The 22,070-nt window shown below is 38.9% G+C and overlaps 1 protein-coding gene across 1 annotated transcript; it reads left to right on the top strand.

Moving 5' to 3' along the window:
- The first annotated feature begins 290 nt into the window (after positions 1 to 290).
- On the top strand, positions 291 to 17,092 carry SPO11 (SPO11 initiator of meiotic double strand breaks). Its single transcript, XM_020905212.2, has 13 exons — positions 291 to 473; positions 2,329 to 2,442; positions 3,723 to 3,811; positions 4,225 to 4,291; positions 4,513 to 4,621; positions 4,958 to 5,041; positions 6,206 to 6,242; positions 6,681 to 6,790; positions 10,138 to 10,237; positions 10,516 to 10,553; positions 11,459 to 11,535; positions 13,726 to 13,837; positions 14,319 to 17,092. The coding sequence occupies exons 1-13, from the start codon at positions 343 to 345 to the stop codon at positions 14,436 to 14,438; spliced, it is 1,188 nt and encodes a 395-aa protein (XP_020760871.2). The 5' UTR covers positions 291 to 342; the 3' UTR covers positions 14,439 to 17,092.
- The last annotated feature ends 4,978 nt before the right edge of the window (positions 17,093 to 22,070 follow it).

Below are 22,070 nucleotides of genomic sequence, written 5' to 3'. Positions count from 1 at the left end.
TTCAAGGTCTCAAATCTCGGTCCCACATCCCAGATAGATCCTGCTGGTCCCTGAGGCTTGTCAGAAGGTACCCAGGAAGGGGCCCATCACTTCGTCTCCCGTGAGGTTGCACCTGATAGAGCCCTGCGCACACGTGTCTCAGTGCAAGTGCTGTGCACGTGCATTAGTCCAGCCCCACCTGGGGGTGAGGTGTGCGCATGCGCAGTCCGGCCCCCTCAGCTCGGGAGAGGAGCTCTGTCCTTCCAGGCCCCACCCCTGGAAGTGCATTGTGGGTACAGAGAAGGGTGATCTCAGGCCAGGTGGAGCTCCTGTTGTTGGGCGCTTTTGTTGCAGTCGGTCCTTATGGCCTTTACGCCCAGGGGCCCCGAGGCCTCGTTTTTCGAGGTTTTGGACCAGCACAGGGCTTCCCTACTGGCTGCCCTGAGGAGAGGCGGCAAGGAGCCCGCGGGAAGCGGGATGCGCTTGGCTTCTAGGTATCCGGGCTCTTTCTGGGGCACAGACGGCTGGGAGTTAGGGAGCAAGAAGGTTCTGCCCAGCCAGGCTTGAGGTGCTCTGTGGAGAAATGCTGCACCCCCTTCCCGTCTCCCCAATCTGGGGAGCAAGGCCACCTCAGAATGTTGAGGCCACGGAGGCCTGTTTGGCCCACCAGCCCTGAACGCCAAGAAAGGCCCTTGTTTAGTGCCCCCTATTTCTTCTTATTCTCAACTCAAAAAGCCCGGTGCCAGCCGCGCCTACAACCCACCCCCACAGCCCCCCCACCCCCCGCTGTGTCTTCTAGAATGTTCCAGGAGCATCCCCACACCTGGGGTCACGGGTTTCCTCAGATCTGGACAGTTTGAGGAGTTTAAGTCGAAGTTTGGCTTGGTGTTTATTTTTTAAAATTTGTGAAAATTTAGAAGTTTTCAAGTTTTTTTTTTTGAAGGAAAGGTGGGGGAAATCAATGTTGTGAGTTCTTAATAAGTGTGTTTTATCAAAATGAATGAGGAAGTCAACACATTTTAAGTGGTTTATAGTAAGACAATGGGATTTATGGACCTGAAAAGGAAGAAAATACACATTTCTTTAAATCAGTTAAAGCAGTTAAGAGTTTAGCTTAAGAGTGTGGTGCTGATAAAATCAATTACAGAGATTCTCCAGCTGCCCAACCTGGAGTTAACTGCAGGAAATATTACATTATTCACCACTTTCACTTAAAATGCTCTGTTGTTCCGCTTTCTTGATCTGCTTTTCTAGTTTTATCAGCAAGGTTTTTCACTTAAACAAATTACTGTCATTTAAGCCCAGACCAACTACCAAAAAAAAACAAGACACCCTAGAAAGCGACAAACAAATTTTACAATATGTTTTAGTTAAGAGAGTACTAGAAGAGGGTAAAAGAAGGGGGTGGCAGTCCCTTGTTTAGGTTTCAGATGTAAATCTGATTGTTTTAAAATTAGTCATAACGTTAAAGCTTCTTTTCCAAACTAGAAAAATGAATAAGATACTTGAATCAGTTTTGCTCCCAAAATTAGAAAATATTGAATGTTTTAAAAGTTATTTTCTGATACATGCATTTTCAATGAAAGCTGTGAAGTTTTTATGGAAATTAGAACACTACATTTTGTGCATTTTCTAGATTTAATATGATTTTCCTTCCTAGGCAATATTTTTGTGGTGTTTATAACAGAATAACATTTTTTAAAGCTGATGGCTTGTGAAATTAAGAGTCAGCTGATGGAAAACTGTGCTAAGTCTTAATCATTTTCTGTGGTGTAGTAGTTGCCAAGTCCTTTTATGGTAATGATTAAACTTTTTTCTTTTTGTATCACTAAAATTCAAAAGAGCTGACTTATGGCATGACATCAATTAGGGTAACATACTATAGTAAGACCTGTTTTTTTGAAATATTTTCACATTGCATTTGGGGAAATAAATTAAAAGCCAGTATTACATCAATTAAAAGATTTATCAGTAGTATTTCAAGTCAATGAGTTTGTATTTAAAGTAGGTTGATATGAAGGTCAATGTATTTATATCAATACATTATATCAACACATTTATATCAATGTATTTATAAATTGGTCATTAAAAGGGAGATAGTACTTTTAAGTTGGTAATTGAGAAGTAAAATTAGAAGCAAATGAAATTTCTTTGAAATCCAACACTATAAATACAATTGTTTTAATGTATTACTCATGTTAAAATTTAGTGGGAAAGAATATTGACATGTATCATCTAGTCTTAAAGAACCACCAATGAAACAAAAAATTAATATTCTGGGGAAATGTTACCTATTGTAAAGGTCTAATTTAGAATTAAGATTGAATCATTGTGTGTTTATTGTTTCAGTTCTGAGGTTCTTTCATCTATAGAAAAAATTATCCAAGACATAGTCACAAGCTTGGCAAGAAATGAAGCACCTGCATTCACAATAGACAACAGATCAAGCTGGGAAAATATAAAGTGGGCATTTTGCATTTTTAAATTTTTAAGTGCATTATCTAAGTCATTATTAGAATTTATTTGAGTTAGAGTTCTAGTTGGATTTAATTCTATTTGTTGCCTTTACCCTGCCAAAAAGGAATTAAGGAAGTTTATAAAATACATACCATACAGGCAGGTTATATAAACTAGAAGTAGGTGTGAAAGATAAGGCAAAGGGAAAACAATGCTAGGAACAAAAAAATGGAGCACCAAAAAAAGTTAGAATTCAAAATGCATATGATAAAGTCTTAGAGTCCTGCTAAAAATAGGCTCCAGCCTTGGATCTAAGCTTTCTAGCACTCAAAGGGGAAAATATCACCATCAGAATTCTTATCTGTACTGCAGAAGCAAACCACTTGCTCAGGGGAGCTATAACCAGCCCTGATATTGAGACCAAAATAAATGTATCCTGAGCACAGAACACATTGCGATAGTTCATTCTCTTAGCAGATCTCCCCCTGCGAAGTCATGTCCCCAAGAGGGTAAAATCAGCAAACAGCTTTATCAGAGTCTTGGAATCTAGTTATATAGTTTGATTCTTTCAGGTCCTCAACCTGTAGACACTTTTCACTAAACAATGAAAAACACTGCAAGATTAGTCCTCAGTAAGAGTTACAGGAAAAGAATTAAAGAAATCTTAAAGCTCTTTAGTCATTCATTATTCTTTTATGGTCAATATAATTAGTGAAACTGTAAACTTTTGAATCATATTTTGCAAGGTGGATTTCACCAAGCCTTGAAGCAGCTGTCACCTGGCCTGTTTGCTTGGTGCCTTCTGCCATCTTTAGGACAGGCTTGGCAGTTCAATTTAACACTGAGTATAAACTTATTTCATTACTGTAACTTTGGGGGTAAATTAAATGAAATATTTCAAATCTTATTATTAAATTGAATAAAAGTATTAAATCAATAAGCAAAATTCTAATAAAATTGTGAAATAATTTATAATAGTTCACATACCCTAAATGTCTTCCCAGGAAAGAAATACACACACATGCACACACACTATAATCAAAGGTGTTTAATTCATGTATTTTAAACACTCTTTTAGTGCCTCTGTATGTTGCAAAGATAATTACCTGATTACCACTTAGAATTATCTAAGCTTATAAACGAGGTTATCCTAAAACTTCAGTGCTTACATTGAGAAGAAATGTGGATTTAAATGATGTTCAGAAGAGGACATATATTGTATGTTGTTTGGTGTTCAGAAGTTAACTCTTTTTTATTCTATTCCCTTGCTTTAAACAAAATGACAGGTTTGAAGATTCTGTGGGTCTTCACATGGTATCTCATTGTACCACAAGAAAAATCAAAAGTGATTCACCAAAATCAGTTAAAAATTTTGGTAAATTCATCTTTCATAGCTTTTAGTGGTAAAATAAATAATTTTGATTACTTTCTGGGTCATAGTTGTTCTGAGCTAAATTATTTTACTTGTTAATTAATAGGCCATCCTGTACTTGAAATAAATTTGTAGAATTTTGCATTGTCAATAAATGTGGAAGTAAAGTATTATTCCAAAATGAATGTTCAAGTATATGATTCAATGGAAAAATAGTCTTTCAATTTTGCTGTACATAGAACACTTAATTTTATCTAACTTGTAGACAATTATCATTCTGTACTTAACACTTCTCTTTTGGAAAGATAATTTTTATAATGTTGTGGAAAGTAACTGGAGAGAGTTAATTCTTGATCACAGAATGTTTTGATTTTTGTAAGTGATGAGTAACTCACTTACTCCATCTTATTTTCCAGCACTAATTCTTAAAATATTTTCCATGATTTATAAATTAGTACAGAGCAACACTTATGCAACCAAAAGGTAAGTACATTGTTCTAATAAATTACTCTTTGAAATGTGTTGTGAGGTTAAGTGGGATTGACTTTCATTATATGTTTTGAAAAGTTACATAAAACTAGACTGTGGGTAATAAATTATTTGTTTACACCCACTCAAAGCTTTCTTCAGTTAGTATTCCAATATTTATCATATTCAGAGAAAATATGGTTAATTAAAATATATATTTTTAAAATTTTTCACAGAGACATTTATTACACTGACAGCCAACTCTTTGGTAACCAGACTGTTGTGGACAATATTATCAATGATATTTCCTGTATGTTAAAAGTGCCGAGGAGGAGTCTGCATATAGTAAGTAGCATTTAATACAAGATATTTTAACACAAAATGTATGAAAATAGAATAAATGTAACCTGTGCCTTCTTTTCATATTTTTGATATTATGTTTTTCTCACTATGAATTTAAATAATCTAGTCTCAGTATATCCCCTTGGCTAAAGGAAGCAAAACTGATGAATTGTCAGACACTTTTCATTCATAAACGCTTACATATTTTCTCCTTTATTTCTTAAATTCCAGTCTGATCCAAAATGCCTATATAATTTAGCAGGTGAACATGAGAAGGGACTTAGAAGCATAAAATGCACTCGAGAAAAAGGTTTCATAGATGACTATTACTTTTTTCAGCTGTCTACATCAAAAGGTTTAATTGCTGGCGATTTAAAGTACCTTGAGGAAGACGGCACCAAGGTGAACTGCACACGTGCAACAGTAAGCATCATAATGTGTTCACGTGCTTCCACTCCATTTCAAACTCCTTTGTGTTTGAAATGCACTTTATTGACTGGCTTTGTTATGTAGTTCAGAGTTTAAGACTTTAAATAAAAATGAAAGGATGAATAGGTATATGCTTTATGGGGTTGTACATTACCCAGTTTCCAAATATGCCAATTGTCAGATGTCATATTGAAATAAACAAACATACACATTCCTTTTTTAAATGCACTGTTTTCAGGCAGAATGTGACTTGACCATTTTAGCATGGCTATTTATGTATCTTCATAAAATTTTCTGGTTCTGAAATTTCTAAGTTTGAGACTAAAGTGTTTGCTAGGCTTTAGTACATGGAAAGTCACAGAACTAGCACAGAAGTTTGGAAATGGTTAACTCACCATTTTGGAAAGAGGAGAATGACACCTATGAGATTCTACATAAGGAAGTCTTTCCTTCATCAGTTTCTGCTTTTTAAGCCACATATCTATAAAGTTTCCAAGAAATTTTCACCTGCTGGGAAGTAGTTTGGCTTGTATGTCTCTTTTCTTATTAAGAGTAAATCTGTGTCCTACTATTTTCTTACTGAGGCGTAGACTTCTGATGACAGTGTATTTTTAAAAAATGAAAATATAGGGCTTCCCCAGTGGCTCAGTGGTAAAGAATCCACCTGCAATACAGGAGACTCAGAGACACAGGTTCAATCCCTGGCTTGGGAAGGTCCCCTGGAGGAGGAAATGGCAACCCACTCCCAATATTCTTGCCTGGGAAATCCCATGGACAGAGGAGCCTGGTGAGGTACAGTCCATGGGGGTTGCAACTGAGTGACTAAACAACAACAAAAAGTGTTCTTGATACATTTTAAAATGTTATTGTGTATGTTTGCTTACTCCTTAGTCATGTCCAACTCTTTGCGACCCCACGGACTGTAGCCTGCCAGAGTCTTCTCCTGGAGAAGGGAAGAGCCTGCCAGACTCTTCTCCAGACAAGAATACTGAAGAGGGTTTCCATGCTCTCCTCCAGGAGAGCTTCCCAACCCAGGGATCGAACCCAGGACTCCCACATTGCAGGTGGATTCTTTACCGTCTGAGCCACCAGAGAAGCCCAAATGTTGTTATATTTGCTATTTATTTAAAATAAAAACTGTCTCCTCTTGTTACTTAGGCTGTTGCTGTGCCATCTAATATTCAAGGAATTCAGAGTATCCTTTGAGTGAGAAAGCTATTTAAACTTACAGAATGTTCATTCATTTTTACTTTAATAAATCAAGCCTTCATAACATGTAACCAGTAAGCCATACCCTCTATTGGTCAAGATGAACATACCATGCTCCCTTTTCTAGGATATTTTTAGGAGCTCACTATCTAGTAACAAAGACAGATATGTGAATACTGTGTGTGAATAGGTGGAGCTAGTGGTAAAGAATCTGACTGCCAATGCAGGAGAAGCAAGAGAAGCAAGTTCGATCCCTGGGTTGGGAAGATGCCCTGGAAGAGACTAGGTATCTGACCTGTGAAGGTAAAAACAAAAATTCTATATCTATAGCTACTTTTGAATTGATTGATATGGCATTGTTACTTACAATTACTGGTTCAGTTGAAACACACATGCCTTAAATTTATCAGCCTTAACTTCACAGATTTAGTTACGGATGCGAAATTTCTGCTAATTGTGGAAAAAGATGCAACATTTCAGCGCCTCCTGGATGACAACTTCTGCAACAAAATGTCTCCATGCATCATGGTTACGGTATATTATCTACTTTGACCTCAATTACTAGACTAATGGGCTACTTTGGTGATCAGTAAGAGCGGTTTGTCCGCCTGCCACTGCTGGAGACATGGGTTATATCCCTGGGTCAGGAAGATCCCCTGGAGTAGGAAATGGCAACCTGTTCCAGTATTCTTGCCTGAGAAGTCCCAAGGACAGAGGAACCTGGTGGGCTGTAGTCCATGGAATTGGAAAGAGTCAGACACAACTGAAGCACATATACACACAAGAGTGGTTTATAACATCATCTGTGCGTTTGAACAGCATTCTCTTGTCACTATGAAGCATCCTTTGGGATTATAGAACAAGAATTTCTGAGGCATTTATTTAACCATCCTCAAATCTGACTGAAATCAAGGTGATAGTCCCAATTCTTAAATACCAGATTTTCTAATAAAAATGTAAGTTTACATAGGCTCTCAGTATCACCCTCACACCATTCCCACAGGGGCTACTTGTCTTGACTATAATATGGTAACATGGGAGCTTTGACAGGGTTGAATGAACAAGAGCTACTCCTTGTTCTTCCTCACATGGTTTGTATGCTGTTGAAAGAAGAGCAGAGAACACAGAAGCATATGTTGAGGTAATACACAGAGAACTACAGGCAATAATTAGCAAAGGGTAATGTGGGAGGTGTTCATAAACCGGGGAGACCAATGACATCTGCTGGCCTGGGGAAGAAAGAGGTGGCAGTACAGGAAGCCAGGGGTGTGGGTCAGTGAGATGATGGGAGGGCAACAGACACATCAGGTTCCCCCTCCTGTGCCAGCCTTCCTCCACTCTTACAGATCTGCATAAAGACCTAGTTCTCTGAAGAAAAAAAAAAAGCTCATCTACTTACAGTTCTCCTGGCTTATTAATAGTAAGTATGATGCTTGTAAGGTATGTTTTTGGAAGCAGTGAGGAGAGCTGCCCTGCTGAGGGAGCAGGATGTTGGGCAGCTGTTGGCATCTTAGAAGGCCTGGCCACCCCCAGGAAGTATCCTGATTTAGTACAAAACTATCAAGTGTTAACAAAAGTGAGAAAGGAAATGACAAGGATTTGTGTGGTAGCATCATCAGTTAGATGGATAGAGAGACAACTGGATTCAGGGATCCTGTCTGGAGGCTCTCAGGTAGTTACCTTGGTGGCAGGTTGCCAGGGAAATGGTTAAAGAGAAAGGACTCAAGCGAAGGACATTTCCAAGGCAAGTTTAAAAGGACGTGATGACCACGGGATGAGACGAAGGAGTCCAAGCGACTCTGTTGTGTGGAGCTTTACCACGATATCCCCATGGATGCTATAGAACAAGTGGCAAGGGAGGCTTGGTTCTTCGTAGAAAAAAGATGTTGAATGTAGTCTTAGAGATAAAAATTTGAAATGATAAGAGGAGATCCTAGTGGCATTGCTCAGTTTGAAGAGAGGGGAGAACAGTTGTGACAAAGTGTACACTGAGACCTTGTCAGTAATAAAGGCCATAGCTGAACCCCTGAAGTGATCTCTCAGTGGCGTTGTCCTGTGGTTCACTTTTGGTGGAGTCTTCCTGCTCTTTCACACCTTCCTGGTGAGAGTGCATGTTTGCTGGGCTGATCAGAAGACAAGCCATTATAGACAAAGAAACCAACAGTGGCCCAGGCCTCCGTTTCAGCCCTTGGAGTTTGAATCACAGCTGGTACTAGTGCACTGGAGATGCACATAAAGCTCAGCTCTTGGTCACATTTCTCTTTTTACCTTGTCTTTCCTCTTGAATGCTGCCTTCTAGTCTTTGTCTGCCTACATGTTGGTGCTGTCGTGGCATCCATTGATACCTGCTGTTGTTACTATGGTGAAACACCCACTAGAAGCTGGCCTGTAGTAGCTGCCCCTGCAGAGGGGAACTGAGAGTTGAGGGTTGGGCTAGGAAGGAATCTTTGGTACTGTCTGACTCCTCTACCACACATATGGGTTCTCTCTCCCAAAGGAAACAATTAAAGTACACTACCATTCACTATGTATTCGTGATGCACCAGGAACTCTGCTAGGCACTTTACATAATAAGGGTTCACATTTACTGCCGTTTTCTGTGTTGTTTGTTGTTCAGTCACTCAGTTGTGTCTGACTCTTTCAGACCCCATGAACTGCAGCACACCAGCTCCCTCTCCTTCACCGTCTCTCAGAGCTTATTCAGACTCAATGTCCGTTGAGTCAGTGATGCCATCCAACCATCTTATCCTCTGTTGCCCCCTTCTCTTCATGCCCTCACATCAACTTGTAAAGTCTCTCCAGCCTTATGAGGTAGGTGTTATCATCCCCATTTTAACAATAGGACACCAGGACCCAGGAAGGTGTTTCACCACGATCTCAAGGCTGGTCAAAACTAGGACTTGGAGAGGGACTCCCCTGGTGGTCCAATGATTGGGAATCTGCAGTGTAGGGGATGTGGGTTCAATCCCAAGTCGTGGAACTAAGATCCCACACTCCACAGGGCAACAAAGCCCAAGTGCCACAACAGAAGATCCTGTGTGCTGCAACTAAGACCAGACACAGTCAAATAAGTAAATTAAATAAATACATATTAAAAAAAAAAACTAGTACTGGGATTAAGATAGTTCAACCCCACATTGCTGCAGTGCCATAACTCTGGGTGGTAGGCATATTTACCCAGTTTTATAAATAAAGCCATAGCCTAAAGAGACTAGGAAACCCACTAGTGATTGGTGGAGAGGGAATTCAGACTCAGGGCTCTCCCATCAAAAGCCCGTTCTCATCTCTACTTGCTTCCTCCCTGTTCCACATTTCGTTTGGTTTCCTGTTCTCTCTTTTAACATTATTGTAATGCTCTTCAAATTATTTTTCTACATAATTATTGTTTTAATCACTTCATAATACTATTCTACTGTTTGGTTTTATTAAATCCTGAGTTTAAACCAGATATTTTTAAATGCTTTAATAATTATTAAATAACTTAGTTCCTATAATAATATTAGAAGGTGTTATTACAAAACCCCAAACCTCAGAGAGTTTTCATGACTGTTAAGGTCCCTGCTGCTAAGAAGCGGCAGAGCCAGACGCCTGCGCAGGCAGTCGGCTCTGAAGCTGATGCATGCCACCACTGTGCTGTGCTGCCTGTTGTTAGATCTTTTGGATATTTACTGTGGTTTCTGTCCTTTTAAGTAACACTGCAGTGGACATCCTTATGTATGTCACATTTTTTATTACTTCTGTTTCTGCTAAAATATTTACATAGACCTGGGATAATTAAGTTGAGTTATGAAGATATTTATGTTAATAATAAAATAAGGATACAGTGTCATCAGTTTCATTCTACTGAAATTAAAATGCATGATTTCAATCCTTGCTTTTAGGGAAAGGGGGTGCCTGATCTGAACACAAGACTTCTAGTCAAGAAGTTGTGGGATACATTTCACATTCCTGTTTTCACTCTGGTAGATGCTGATCCACATGGTAATTTATTGTTAGACTATCTGAAATAGTCATAATCAAATCATATTTATAGCTGTGTTCTTCTCCTCATAGAACACTTTCATAAAATACTTTAAAAGAATATTATTAGATTTAAATGAATGACTAATCACTTGGGACATTTTTTTTTACTGTATTAAACTGAACCCTAAATTTTCCACTGGTATTGTCCACAAAAATAAAAATTGCAGATGTTAGATATAATTATCTAACTCTAATATGCAAGAAGACAAATTTCAAAGTTAACTTTCTTTTAACAGGCATAGAGATAATGTGTATCTATAAGTATGGATCTATGGTAAGTATAGAAAAATATTTTTCCTTTTCCACTATTGAGATAGTTTGTATTATTCATTGGAGTGATTTCTGCATTTACTTATCAGCCCCTAGTAAGCTGAGGGCGCCCAAAAGGTACCAGGGAAGCTACTGTCCTAGTCTAGGGCTGCTCTGTTTCAGAGTTTATGATTCCAGCTTCCAGCATAACCAGTGTGACTGCAGATGACAGAGTGGGATTACCTTCGGGCAAGAGGCCTTAATTATCCTCCACTCTCCTGGCCTGCTGAAGTAACGGCAAGCCCTCAGCATAACAACACTGATTACCAATTATACCCTGAAAATTATATATAGTCTTGAATTCTGACTTTTCCAATTCCAACCATCAGGAGAAATGAAAAGACCACCAAACTTTACCACTAGGGACGGCAACTGCTACACATCAGTGGTTCTCAAAATGTGGTCCTGGGAAGTTGTTAGAAATGCAAATCTCAGTCCCCATTCAGACCTCCTGAGTCTGAAATTCTAAGGGTGGGCCCTCCAAGTGTTCCTGACTCATGGTTAAATTTGGGAACCACTGGTATACACTTTGTGTGTCCCTGATATGTATGTTTATAGCAGAAGAAAAGGATGGTGGAGCAAGGGATTAAGGTGTGGAATCACAAACGACAATAAATTTGGGTCAGAGAGGGTCATTTGTACTTTCATGTTATAGAAAATCAACACAGAAATAGTATAGAGCAGTTTTAAAACCTCCACTGAAAGTCCAGTTTAGCTAAGCTCTTGGTGATTTTCTTACTTCTGAGGCCTCGGGGAGTGTGAAGTCTTCAGTACTAGTCCTTAATAAGTTGAAAAAAATTTGCTGCAAAAACAAGTATTGCTAGTTCTCTGCAAAAGGTTTAGCTAATATACTTCTGCTCTTTATTTTAGGCTATGTCTTTTGAAGCCCATAATCTCACAGTTCCAGCTATTAGATGGCTTGGTCTCCTCCCTTCTGATATCAAAAGGTTAGACAGTTGGCAGAATGAGGGTATTTAAAATGATGACTCACTGTAACATGTAGCACTCAGCCTGAAGAGTTACTACCAGGAGAAGCGCTTACTGTTTTTTACTTATGTTGTTCACGATAACTCAGGATCATATCATTATAAATTTAATTTATCGATATTTCTGTTTCAACTACTAAAATACTTAAATATATTTGGTTAATTGAGCCTTTAGCTAGTTAGAAGACTTTTTTTGTTTTACCCTTATGGTTAAAGTCTTTAATAATTTCTTTATACTTACAAAGTATTAAGACATTGAATCTAAATAGTAATCATTGACAACACCATTTGCCATCTGAATTGATTTTATCATAGGTTCTTAATTTCATTTAAAAATCTCATTTTAAGATTACTTAAAGTTGGGGGATCCACATTTTGTCAGTTTTAAGATATATGTATTCATTATAGAAAAAAATATCATTAAGTAACAGGATAAAAGTCACCTATAGACGAACAGTTCTGCCCTTGTAGATTATTTGCTGTGCATTGCCATAATTTCTTCCAAAAGAATTTGAAAGAGCTTGATTTTGTAATCTTCTTTTCTCCTACAACACAATGTAATTGCACTTCCTTATCAATAAATACATCCCTATGATCTTATTTGAATGTCTTCTTCCACTTGGTTTCAATTCTGAGTGTGTCTATTTGGTCAGTCCCTTGTAGTTGGACTTTTGGATGGGTTCCAAATCTCTGTTTTGAAAGATAGTCCTCTGACCGACCCTCTTGTGACTGAATCTTTGCCTGTATCCTTAATTAGTCCCATAGGCTGAATTCCCGGAATTGCTGGGTCAAAGGGTATGCACATTTTTAAGGCTTCAGCTGCCCTCTGGATAGGTTAATTATTTTGTCTTCCCTGGAGAGTAAGAGCTCACCTGCCCCTCAGCATAAGACATTATCACTTTATTCATCTCTGCTAATGTGATATTTTAAGATATTTTATTGTTTTAATTGGCTAGTGAGAGGTGAGAGTGAAATTAAACATATTTGGATTTCTTCAAGCAGTGAGCAAACCTTGGTTAAACGCGCTTATTTTCTAAAAATGGAATGATCAGTGCTTCTTACAAAATGAGTGCACAAGAGAAAACATTCAGGTTTTGACTCTCGAATGTTTACGCTGTAGTGAATCAAAGTCTTGTTCAGTTTAGTGTATACATCATGGTCAAAATCCCTTGGGGGTGATCTATTTGTATTGAGATCGTTTCTAATACAAGTTTAGGACAGAGAATCTGATTAAGGCAGAAAACAAAGAAACTCTAGGTGTATCTCATAAATTCCACCAGTGCTCTCAAAATAAATGTACTCTAAATAAATGTACAATCAAAGAAAATATAGCATGATAGCTACACAAACATGGCTTCAAGGGAAATCCTCTAGGCCTCCCTTTCAATCAAATTGTCACCCTATCCAGGAGCTGCCAGTGGCAAATAGTCATTATTGTGGGGACATTGAGAAAGACTGTTTGAAACTAGAGCTCTGCTGGGAAATCCAGGATTTGTGACTTCAAAAAGCAATTCACAGCATAAATCCTGGACCTCTCATGTTCTATTTTTTTTTTCATGTTCTATTTTTAAAACACATACCAAGATAAAATTACAATCCACTTTTTAAAAATTTTAAACAAGATAGATGTGTGTACGTACGTCTGTGTGCACGCATGACTGCATAAGTGAAAATTGATAGACTAACTTCCTTGGCCCAGAAAATTCTCATTGAATTTCAAAGAATTAAGGATTCAGTGGGACCTGAAATCCCACAGTGGATCTCGCTGCTGGCCACACACACACTGGCACTCACTGCTCTAAGACTGTGGTGCTCTGGGGGCAGCCTTGGTGTTGAGACACATGATGTTAGTGCTCCCGGCATTTGTTTTATAACGAATGTCTATCTTCCTGTCATCATCCTGTGAGTGTGGCATGAAAGAAAACAACAATTTGAAACAGACCTCCACTATGATCTTGAACACTTGCTGGTCGAAGACATACCAGATTCCCTCAAACTCCATATTTAAAAGTGAACCTGTACTGATTTTTTCATCTGTTATTTCTTCGTCTTTTGAAATAGCACGATAAATAAAAATGAAATGTATGTGACCTTAAAGTTACAGGAGCACTTTGTTTTTACTGATTTTTTTTACCTATTTTTTCCCCCCAGATTAAATATACCCAAATGTACTTTAATTCCACTGACAAAACGGGACCAGATGAAACTTGACAGCATCCTAAAGAGACCTTATATTACTTGCCAACCATTTTGGAGAAAAGAAGTATGTTTCTTTTTAAAATGCAAATGTCATGTTTTATTGCTTTTTACTTTTAGCAGTGGCTTATTTGCATCATATTTTGAAGCTATCCTTGAATTTTTATATAACTAGCAACTGCCATGTGCATTGTTTGGCAGTAAATTGTTGCTGAAACATTGAATTGTGAATGCTAATAGATAAGGTTAGCTGGGTGGAGTTGACCTAATTTATTCTCATCATAGTTAAATACCCATTGTCTACAGTTCTATTGTAGTTCTTGAAGGAAAAAAGCAGTGAAGGAAATTAAAAAGATGCCAGACCATTCCTAACTATTGAAGGAATCCATACTAATATTTTCAGCTGTAGCAGCTCTAAAATATTCCGGCTGACCTAAAGTTTATTGCCCATGGTGTTGGAGACTAAAACAAATCTAGATTTACCAGTTTGAGCTGACAGAACTGTAGCAAAGGACTCTGGTATGACTATAGTTTACTTTTATTGACAGATGGAAATAATGGCAGACTCTAAAATGAAGGCAGAAATTCAAGCTTTGACCTTCCTATCATCAGACTATCTTTCCAGAGTATACTTACCTAACAAATTAAAATTTGGCGGGTGGATATAAAAATATGTCAGAATGTATCTTGTGATCACAAGAGGCTTTTCATTAGTTTTGTTTTCAGCAGTAGATACTGTTGTGCAAAGAGCAAATGTTCTTCATTTTAGAGATATAATTAATAATTTTCATAATTGTATTTTTTGGTCAAAAACTGCTATACTCTAATTTTCTTGAGAAGGCTTATCTTAGAGATTAATTTCTATCCTGTGTTTTAAATTAAATCATAGAAGAATGTATGCTATTTTGACTTTTAAATTTTGTTTGAAAAAACATCTAATACATGTCATCAAAGTCTGCAGAAATGCTTTATTTACTTTCTACAGTACAAGTAATATTAAGGCATGAAGTATCCTATTACTTCATGAAGTATCCTATTAGTAACAAAAGTGAAGAAGTGAAGTGAAAGTCACTCAGTCGTGTCTGACTCTGCAACCCAATGGACTATGCAGAATACTGGAGTGGGTAGCTGTTCCCTTATTCAGGGCATCTTCCCAACCCAGGGATCGACCCCAAGTCTCTCGCATGGCAGGAGGTTTCCTTACCGTCTGACCACCAGGGAAGCCCCAGTAACAAAAGTAATAATAACCTAAATTTGAAAGATTGCAAATTAATGAAAGTATCAAGCAGTTTCTTCTTAGTCACATTTTCCTTTGCTTTCATAGTGTAGAGGTCATGCCTCAGTCATTCACTGTGAAAGTAGTGGTAATGTTTATTATGAATAAATACTGGGTTGATGTATTCCTCAGTGCTTTGATTTGACTTTGAGCATACTTCTTAATATACTTATTTGAAAAATTTCCCCAGGATTTTATCAGTTCTCACCCAAATTCAAGTCACTTGAGTTCTTCTCTAGCCTAGGTTTATAGAACAAAGAACTTGTTCAGCTTTAAGATTTACAGAAGCCTCAAATTTTGGTAAGTCCTATCTATAACAGTAAAGGTGTGATCTTTTCTTCTTGTAAACCTGTCTTAATTTTCCAGAGATGAGTTTTATGATTTTATTCTGTATTTTCAACAAACTTTTAACTGCACTGAAAACTTTCTTGTAACTGTAGGCAAGAATATGTATTTATAGGAGAAGTGAAGAAACATTGGGTTAATTTTTATCACCATAAATGTGAACAGAATATACCTCTGAGAATTTACATGTGCCAATCACTGCTTACATATTATCTTACTTAACTCTTCCAAGAGCCTTGTCAGGGCAGTAGTTAGACTCACAGTTTACAGGTGAGAACACAGAGGCTGTTCTTGTCTAAAGCCCCAGCCAGATGTAGCAGAAGGGGACAGTGACACCATCTACCTCCAGGGCAGGACCAGGTACCGAATATTTGGGGCCCAGTGCAGAAGGTACTCATTGGAAAAGACCCTGATGCTGGGAAAGATTGAGGGCAGGAGAAGAAGGGGACGACAGAGGATGAGATGGCTGGATCGCATCACCAACTCAATGGACATGGGTTTGGGTGGACTCTGGGAGTTGGTGATGGACAGGGAGGCCTGGCGTGCTGCGGTTCATGGGGTCGCAAAGAGTTGGACACGACTGAGTGACTGAACTGAGTGCAGAAGGTAAGCGCAGGGTCCTTTGTTCAGAGTTACTAAGAATTTCAATAGGACGGCAGCAGAGACTTAGAGCAAGCACGGGGCCCGTCTCAGCACGAGGCCCTGTGTGACTGCACCGGTGGCACAGCCTTTAAGCCAGCCCCACTCAGGAGGTAAATAAAGTCAAATACAATATGAAAAATACTTGTATGGCACTTACATGTTGCCAGGTATTTTTCTAGGTGCTTTACCAGCATTAACTAATTTCATGTTCACAGAAACCCTATGAGCAAGTACCTTTCCTATCTCCATTTTCAGATGAGGCATCAAGCGTGCAGGGAGGTTAAGTAACTTTCCCAAGGTCACATAACTACAAAGTGGTGGAGCTGGGACCTGCTCCCAGGGAGTCTGACTCCACAGTTCACGCTTTAATCATGGTACTGGTGCTTGTCAAGGGTGTCATGTGTGGCCAGGCATGCACACTGCTCAGTAAGGGTCCCTGATGTCAAGCCTGTTACGTTATGTTCTCTAGTCACATCAGAACCAGATATTTCCTCTTGAGTATATTCTGGTATACCGTTAATTTGACTTACTTGTGAGACTATTGCAAATTCTAAAAAATATGTTATAAATTGCAAGTTTTTCTTTGAATGTATACAACACTTCCTCCCTTAACATCTAATAATCATTGAATTTTGACAAGTTTTGTAAAGGAGGAAAATACTAACTTAGAAATATGTGGTTAAGTCACAAGGTCTGGATTAGGGTATACTGTCAAAATGAGGAGAAATTAAAAAAATCTACCATAGTCATTAAAATCTGAAAATATATTTGAAAAAGTTTTGCAGATACATTCACTTTGGATAATTAAATTCCTTTCAAGTTTATATTAGAAATTTATGTAAACTAATTTTCATTTATTTTGGGAAACGAAAATGGGAGGAGAGAGGAGAGCAAAATACACTGCAGTTGGGCTTAGCTCCCTATCTTTATTAGATACAGATGAAAAGTTAATGTTAGTAGCTGTTTGGGACCCAGCTAGAATTCTAAGTCTTAAGATTTGTTTCTAAAAAGGATTACTGTAAAATAGGCAGCAGTTTAAAATGGCAACTGACAACAGACATCCTCTCTACCATCTGTATTTATTTTTAATATTTTCATAATTTTAATAAAGAAAGAACATTTGGGTTGGAATCTGTTTATAATTAAAGTGAATAAAAACTGGTGCAACAGAAAGATGTTCAGAGAATCTTGGTTTTTCCTTAAGGGCTCATAATCACCCTTGTAAAATAAAAGCTCTCATAATATCCCCAAGTTTCTGGGAAATTTAGCTGTCATCATTGATGATGCTAATTGATTTCAGAAGTCATGATTTCATGGGAAAATAAACCCATTTTGCACTTTCTACAAAACAGGCAAAAAAACCACTCCGGGATTTCCATCTATGACTTCCATTAGTGTCTCATTTGAACTGTTTGATGTAAATACCTCTTCAGTGATGCTGAAAAGAAGAGATGCTGTCAAAGCTAAGCCACATATATGTTAAAAAATATTTTCAGCGGGATGTTTTTGTAGTAAACTACTGAGAAACATTACTGTTGTTTGGACCTCTGTTTGCCACGAAAACAGTCTTGTAAAAGTAAGCCAAGGTCTCCCTCTGCTGGCAGAAGCTCTGTAGTTCTCTCAAATTTTTCCACTATTTTGGGTGGATATTTCTGTGTAATATTTTCAAGCCCTTGTTTTCAGGAATGGGGTGAAAGAGTCTGAGACACAAGAGGCTGTGAAAACCATGAGGCTTTCTGTGTGAGACTGAGTACTTCTACACACAGGAACCCATTTTGTATCATCAGCTTTAGATGCCCCCAATTCCTTGTAAAGCTACACTTAATGTGTGCTTCATTGCAACCAAGCTATTTACAAAAACCTAAGACAACATATTAGGACTTTTAAAATAGAAGAATTAAAGATCACTTCAAATGAAAAGAAATTGATACTAAAATTACAAATATATTCACTCTCTACTCACCTAAAAATGGAATATAAACTATATGTGTGCGTGCTAAGTTGCTTCAGTCATGTCCAACTCTTTGCAACCCCGTGGACTGTAGCCTGTCAGACTCCTCTGACCATGGGATTCTCCAGGCAAGAATACTGAAGTGGGTTGTCATGCCCTCCCCCAGGAGGTCTTCCCAACCCTGGGAGCAAACCTGCAACTCTCTACGTCACATTGGCAGGCAGGTTCTTTACCATTAGCACCACCTGGGAAGCTCTATCAGTTCAGTTCAGTCACTTAGTCGTGTCTGACTCTTTGTGACCCCATGAACTGCAGCACGCCATGCCTCCCTGTCCATCACCAACTCCTGGAATTTACTCAAACTCATGTCCATTGAGTCGATGATGCCATCCAACCGTCTCATCCTCTGTCGTCCCCTTCTCCTCCTGTCCCCAATCCCTCCCAGCATCAGGGTCTTTTCCAGTGAGTCAGCTCTTCACATCAGGTGGCCAAAGTACTGGAGTTTCAGCTTCAGCATCAGTCCTTCCAATGAATATTCAGAACTGATCTCCTTTAGGATGGACTGGTTGGCTCTCCTTGCAGTCCAATGGACTCTCAAGAGTCTTCTCCAACACCACAGTTCAAAAGCATCAATTCTTCGGTGCTCAGCTTTCTGCACAGTCCATACATGACTCTCTCACATCCATACATGACCACTGGAAAAACCACAGCCTTAACTAGATGGACCTTTGTTGGCAAAGTAATGTCTCTGCTTTTTAATATGCTCTCTAGGTTGGTCATAACTTCCTTCCAAGGAGTAGGCGTCTTTTAATTTCATGGCTGCAGTCACCATCTGCAGTGATTTTGGAGCCCAGAAAAATAAAGTCTGACACTATTTCTACTGTTTCCCCATCTATTTCCCATGAAGTGATGAGACCAGATGCCGTAATCTTAGTTTTCTGAATGTTGAACTTTAAGCCAACTTGTTCACTCTCCTCTTTCACTTTCATCAAGAGGTTCTTTAGTTCCTCTTCGCTTTCTGCCATAAGGGTGGTGTCATCTGCATATTCAAGGTTATTGATATTTCTCCCGGCAATCTTGATTCCAGCTTGTGCTTCATCTAGCCCAGCGTTTCTCACGATGTACTCTGAATATAAGTTAAATAAGCAGGGTGACAATATACAGCCTTGACCTACTCCTTTTCCTATTTGGAACCAGGCTGTTGTTCCATGTCCAGTTCTAACTGTTGCTTCTTGACCTGCATACATGTTTCTCAAGAGGCATGTCAGGTGGTCTGGTATTCCCATCTCTTTCAGAATTTTCCACAGTTTATTGTGATCCACACAATCAAAGGCTTTGGCATAGTCAATAAAGCAGAAATACATGTTTTTCTGGAACTTTCTTGCTTTTTCGATGATCCAGTGGATGTTGGCAATTTGATCTCTGGTTCCGCTGCCTTTTCTAAAACCAGCCTGAACCTCTGGAAGTTCACGGTTAACGTATTGCTGAAGCCAGGCTTGGAGAATTTTGAGCATCTACCATGTGAGATGAGTGCAATTGTGTGGTAGTTTGAGCATTCTTTGGCATTGCCTTTCTTTGGGATTGGAATGAAAACTGACCTTTTCCAGTCCTGTGGCCACTGCAGAGTTTTCCGTATTTGCTGGCATATAGAGTGCAGCACCTTCACAGCATCACCTTTCAGGATTTGAAATAGCTCAACTGGAATTCCATCAGCTCCACTAGCTTTGTTTGAAAGCTCTATGGTCATTCATAAATATCCCCTTGTATTAAAACTGCAGAAGGATTTACTAATGTGAATAATAGCCATGACCAAAACTGAATTTTAATTGCTTTTTGTTTTTCATAATTTCACCTTTATTTTATGGCTCAATAATCATACCCCCTGATACAGATGGTTTTGATCCCTCTTCCTGTTTCTGAGGGGAACAGTTAGGTGACACCACAGCCTGTCTTCCATCTGTAAAGTCATATTTTGAGGGGCAGGATGCTTGCATCCCAGTTCCACTTCTACTCACTGCCTTTGTAACTGGGAGAAGTTACAATCTGGCCCTGGTTTCATCAACTGTAAAATGGGGATAACAGTAGTAATAGCTATTCTGTAGTGTAACTGTTAGGACAAGTGTGGGTTTGAATAATACCCTTGGAATGTTATTGCTATATTTGGTGCACAGGCTGCTACTATTGTTCCACTGATAGGGTATGCAAAAGCAGCTTGTCAATTACATATTCCTAAACAGCAGAAAGATTTTTTTAAAGTATGCTGAATAACCAGTATTATACAAGAATCTGTATATAATAGGGGCTTCTGGAAGATTCCTTGGACATGGAAAATATAATTCAACACATATTAAACACCAAAATATGTAAGACTGTGCTCAGTGCTACATATGTGGATGTAAAACACAAAGTTTAAAATCTAGGAAGCTAGACAAGGCAAATACACCCATGACCATATGAGACAGAATACGATAAGCACTAAATAACTCCAGAAAGAATGAAAGGATGGAGCCAAAGCAAAAACAACACCCAGTTGTGAATGGGACTGGTGATAGAAGCAAGATTTGATGCTGTAAAGAGCAATATTGCATAGGAACCTGGAATGTTAGGTCCATGAATCAAGGCAAATTGGAAGTGGTCAAACAGGAGATGACAAGAGTGAACATCGACATTCTAGGAATCAGTGAACTAATATGGAACTGGAATGGGTGAATTTAACTCAGATGACCATTATATCTACTGCTGTGGGCAGGAATCCCTTAGAAGAAATGGAGTAGCCATCATAGTCAACAAAAGAATCTGAAATGCAGTACTTGGATGCAATCTCAAAAACGACAGAATGATCTCTGTTCATTTCCAAGGTAAACCATTCAGTGACATGTCTATGCCCCAACCAGTAACGCTGAAGAAGCTGAAGTTGAACAGTTCTATGAAGACCTACAAGACCTGCTAGAAGTAACACCCAAAAAAGATGTCCTTTTCATTATAGGGGACTGGAATGCAATAGTAGGAAGTCAAGAGATACCTGGAGTAACAGGCATCTGGTCCCATCACTTCATGGGAAATAGATGGGGAAACAGTGGAAACAGTGTCAGACTTTATTTTTCTGGGCTCCAAAATCACTGCAGATGGTGACTGCAGCCATGAAATTAAAAGACGCCTACTCCTTGAAGTTATGACCAACCTAGACAGCATATTAAAAAGCAGAGACATTACTTTGCCAACAAAGGTCCATCTAGTCAAGGCTGTGGTTTTTCCAGTGGTCATGTATGGATGTGAGAGTTGGACTGTGAAGAAAGATGAGCACCAAAGAATTGATGCTTTTGAACTGTGGTGTTGGAGAAGACTCTTGAGAGTCCATTGGACTGCAAGGAGAGCCAACCAGTCCATCCTAAAGGAGATCAGTTCTGAATATTCATTGGAAGGACTGATGCTGAAGCTGAAACTCCAGTACTTTGGCCACCTGATGTGAAGAGCTGACTCACTGGAAAAGACCCTGATGCTGGGAGGGATTGGGGGCAGGAGGAGAAGGGGACGACAGAGGATGAGATGGTTGGATGGCATCACTGACTCAACCGACATGGGTTTGGGTGGACTCCAGGAGTTGGTGATGGACAGGGAGGCATGGCGTGCTGCAGTTCATGGGGTCACAACGAGTTGGACACGACTGAGCAATTGAGCTGAACTGCATTGAGAGGACTTTGAAAGATGAAAGGAGAGATGGTATGAGATGATTCATGTGGGAAAGAATGAGGAAAGGTGTCACTGAGGAGGGCGTACTTGTCAGAGATGATTCTAAGGATTTGCTGGTTGGGAGAGTTAGGTACAGGACCTACTTCAACTGGCTCTGTCATTTAACAGCTGTGTGATGTCTGACAAGTCACATTACCTCTCTCAGCCTCCTTTTCTTTTTCTATAAAATGGAGACAGCTACCCCATAGGGCTGATCTGGAAATTACAGAAGATGGAGCAGCCAGATAATAAACAGCAGCCAGCCAATAAACGAGCTATTATCATTATTTAGACTAAAGTTCTTGAACTCTGGCTGCATTTTAGAATCACTCAGAGAGCTTTTAAAAAATATTAATT

The sequence above is a fragment of the Odocoileus virginianus genome, chromosome 9, assembly GCF_023699985.2.
Source record: "Odocoileus virginianus isolate 20LAN1187 ecotype Illinois chromosome 9, Ovbor_1.2, whole genome shotgun sequence".
Taxonomy (NCBI): Eukaryota; Metazoa; Chordata; class Mammalia; order Artiodactyla; family Cervidae; genus Odocoileus; species Odocoileus virginianus.
This window is presented reverse-complemented; position numbering and strand designations above follow the sequence as displayed.

What these genes read in the sequence shown, in the direction of transcription:
- SPO11 (XM_020905212.2), top strand. Translation starts at nt 343, where the DNA reads ATGGCCTTTACGCCCAGGGGCCCCGAGGCCTCGTTTTTCGAGGTTTTG. An exon ending in TGAACTGCACACGTGCAACA is followed by an intron (nt 5,042 to 6,205) that starts GTAAGCATCATA and finishes CTTGTTACTTAG; the next exon opens with GCTGTTGCTGTGCCATCTAA. An exon ending in AACCATTTTGGAGAAAAGAA is followed by an intron (nt 13,838 to 14,318) that starts GTATGTTTCTTT and finishes TTTTATTGACAG; the next exon opens with ATGGAAATAATGGCAGACTC.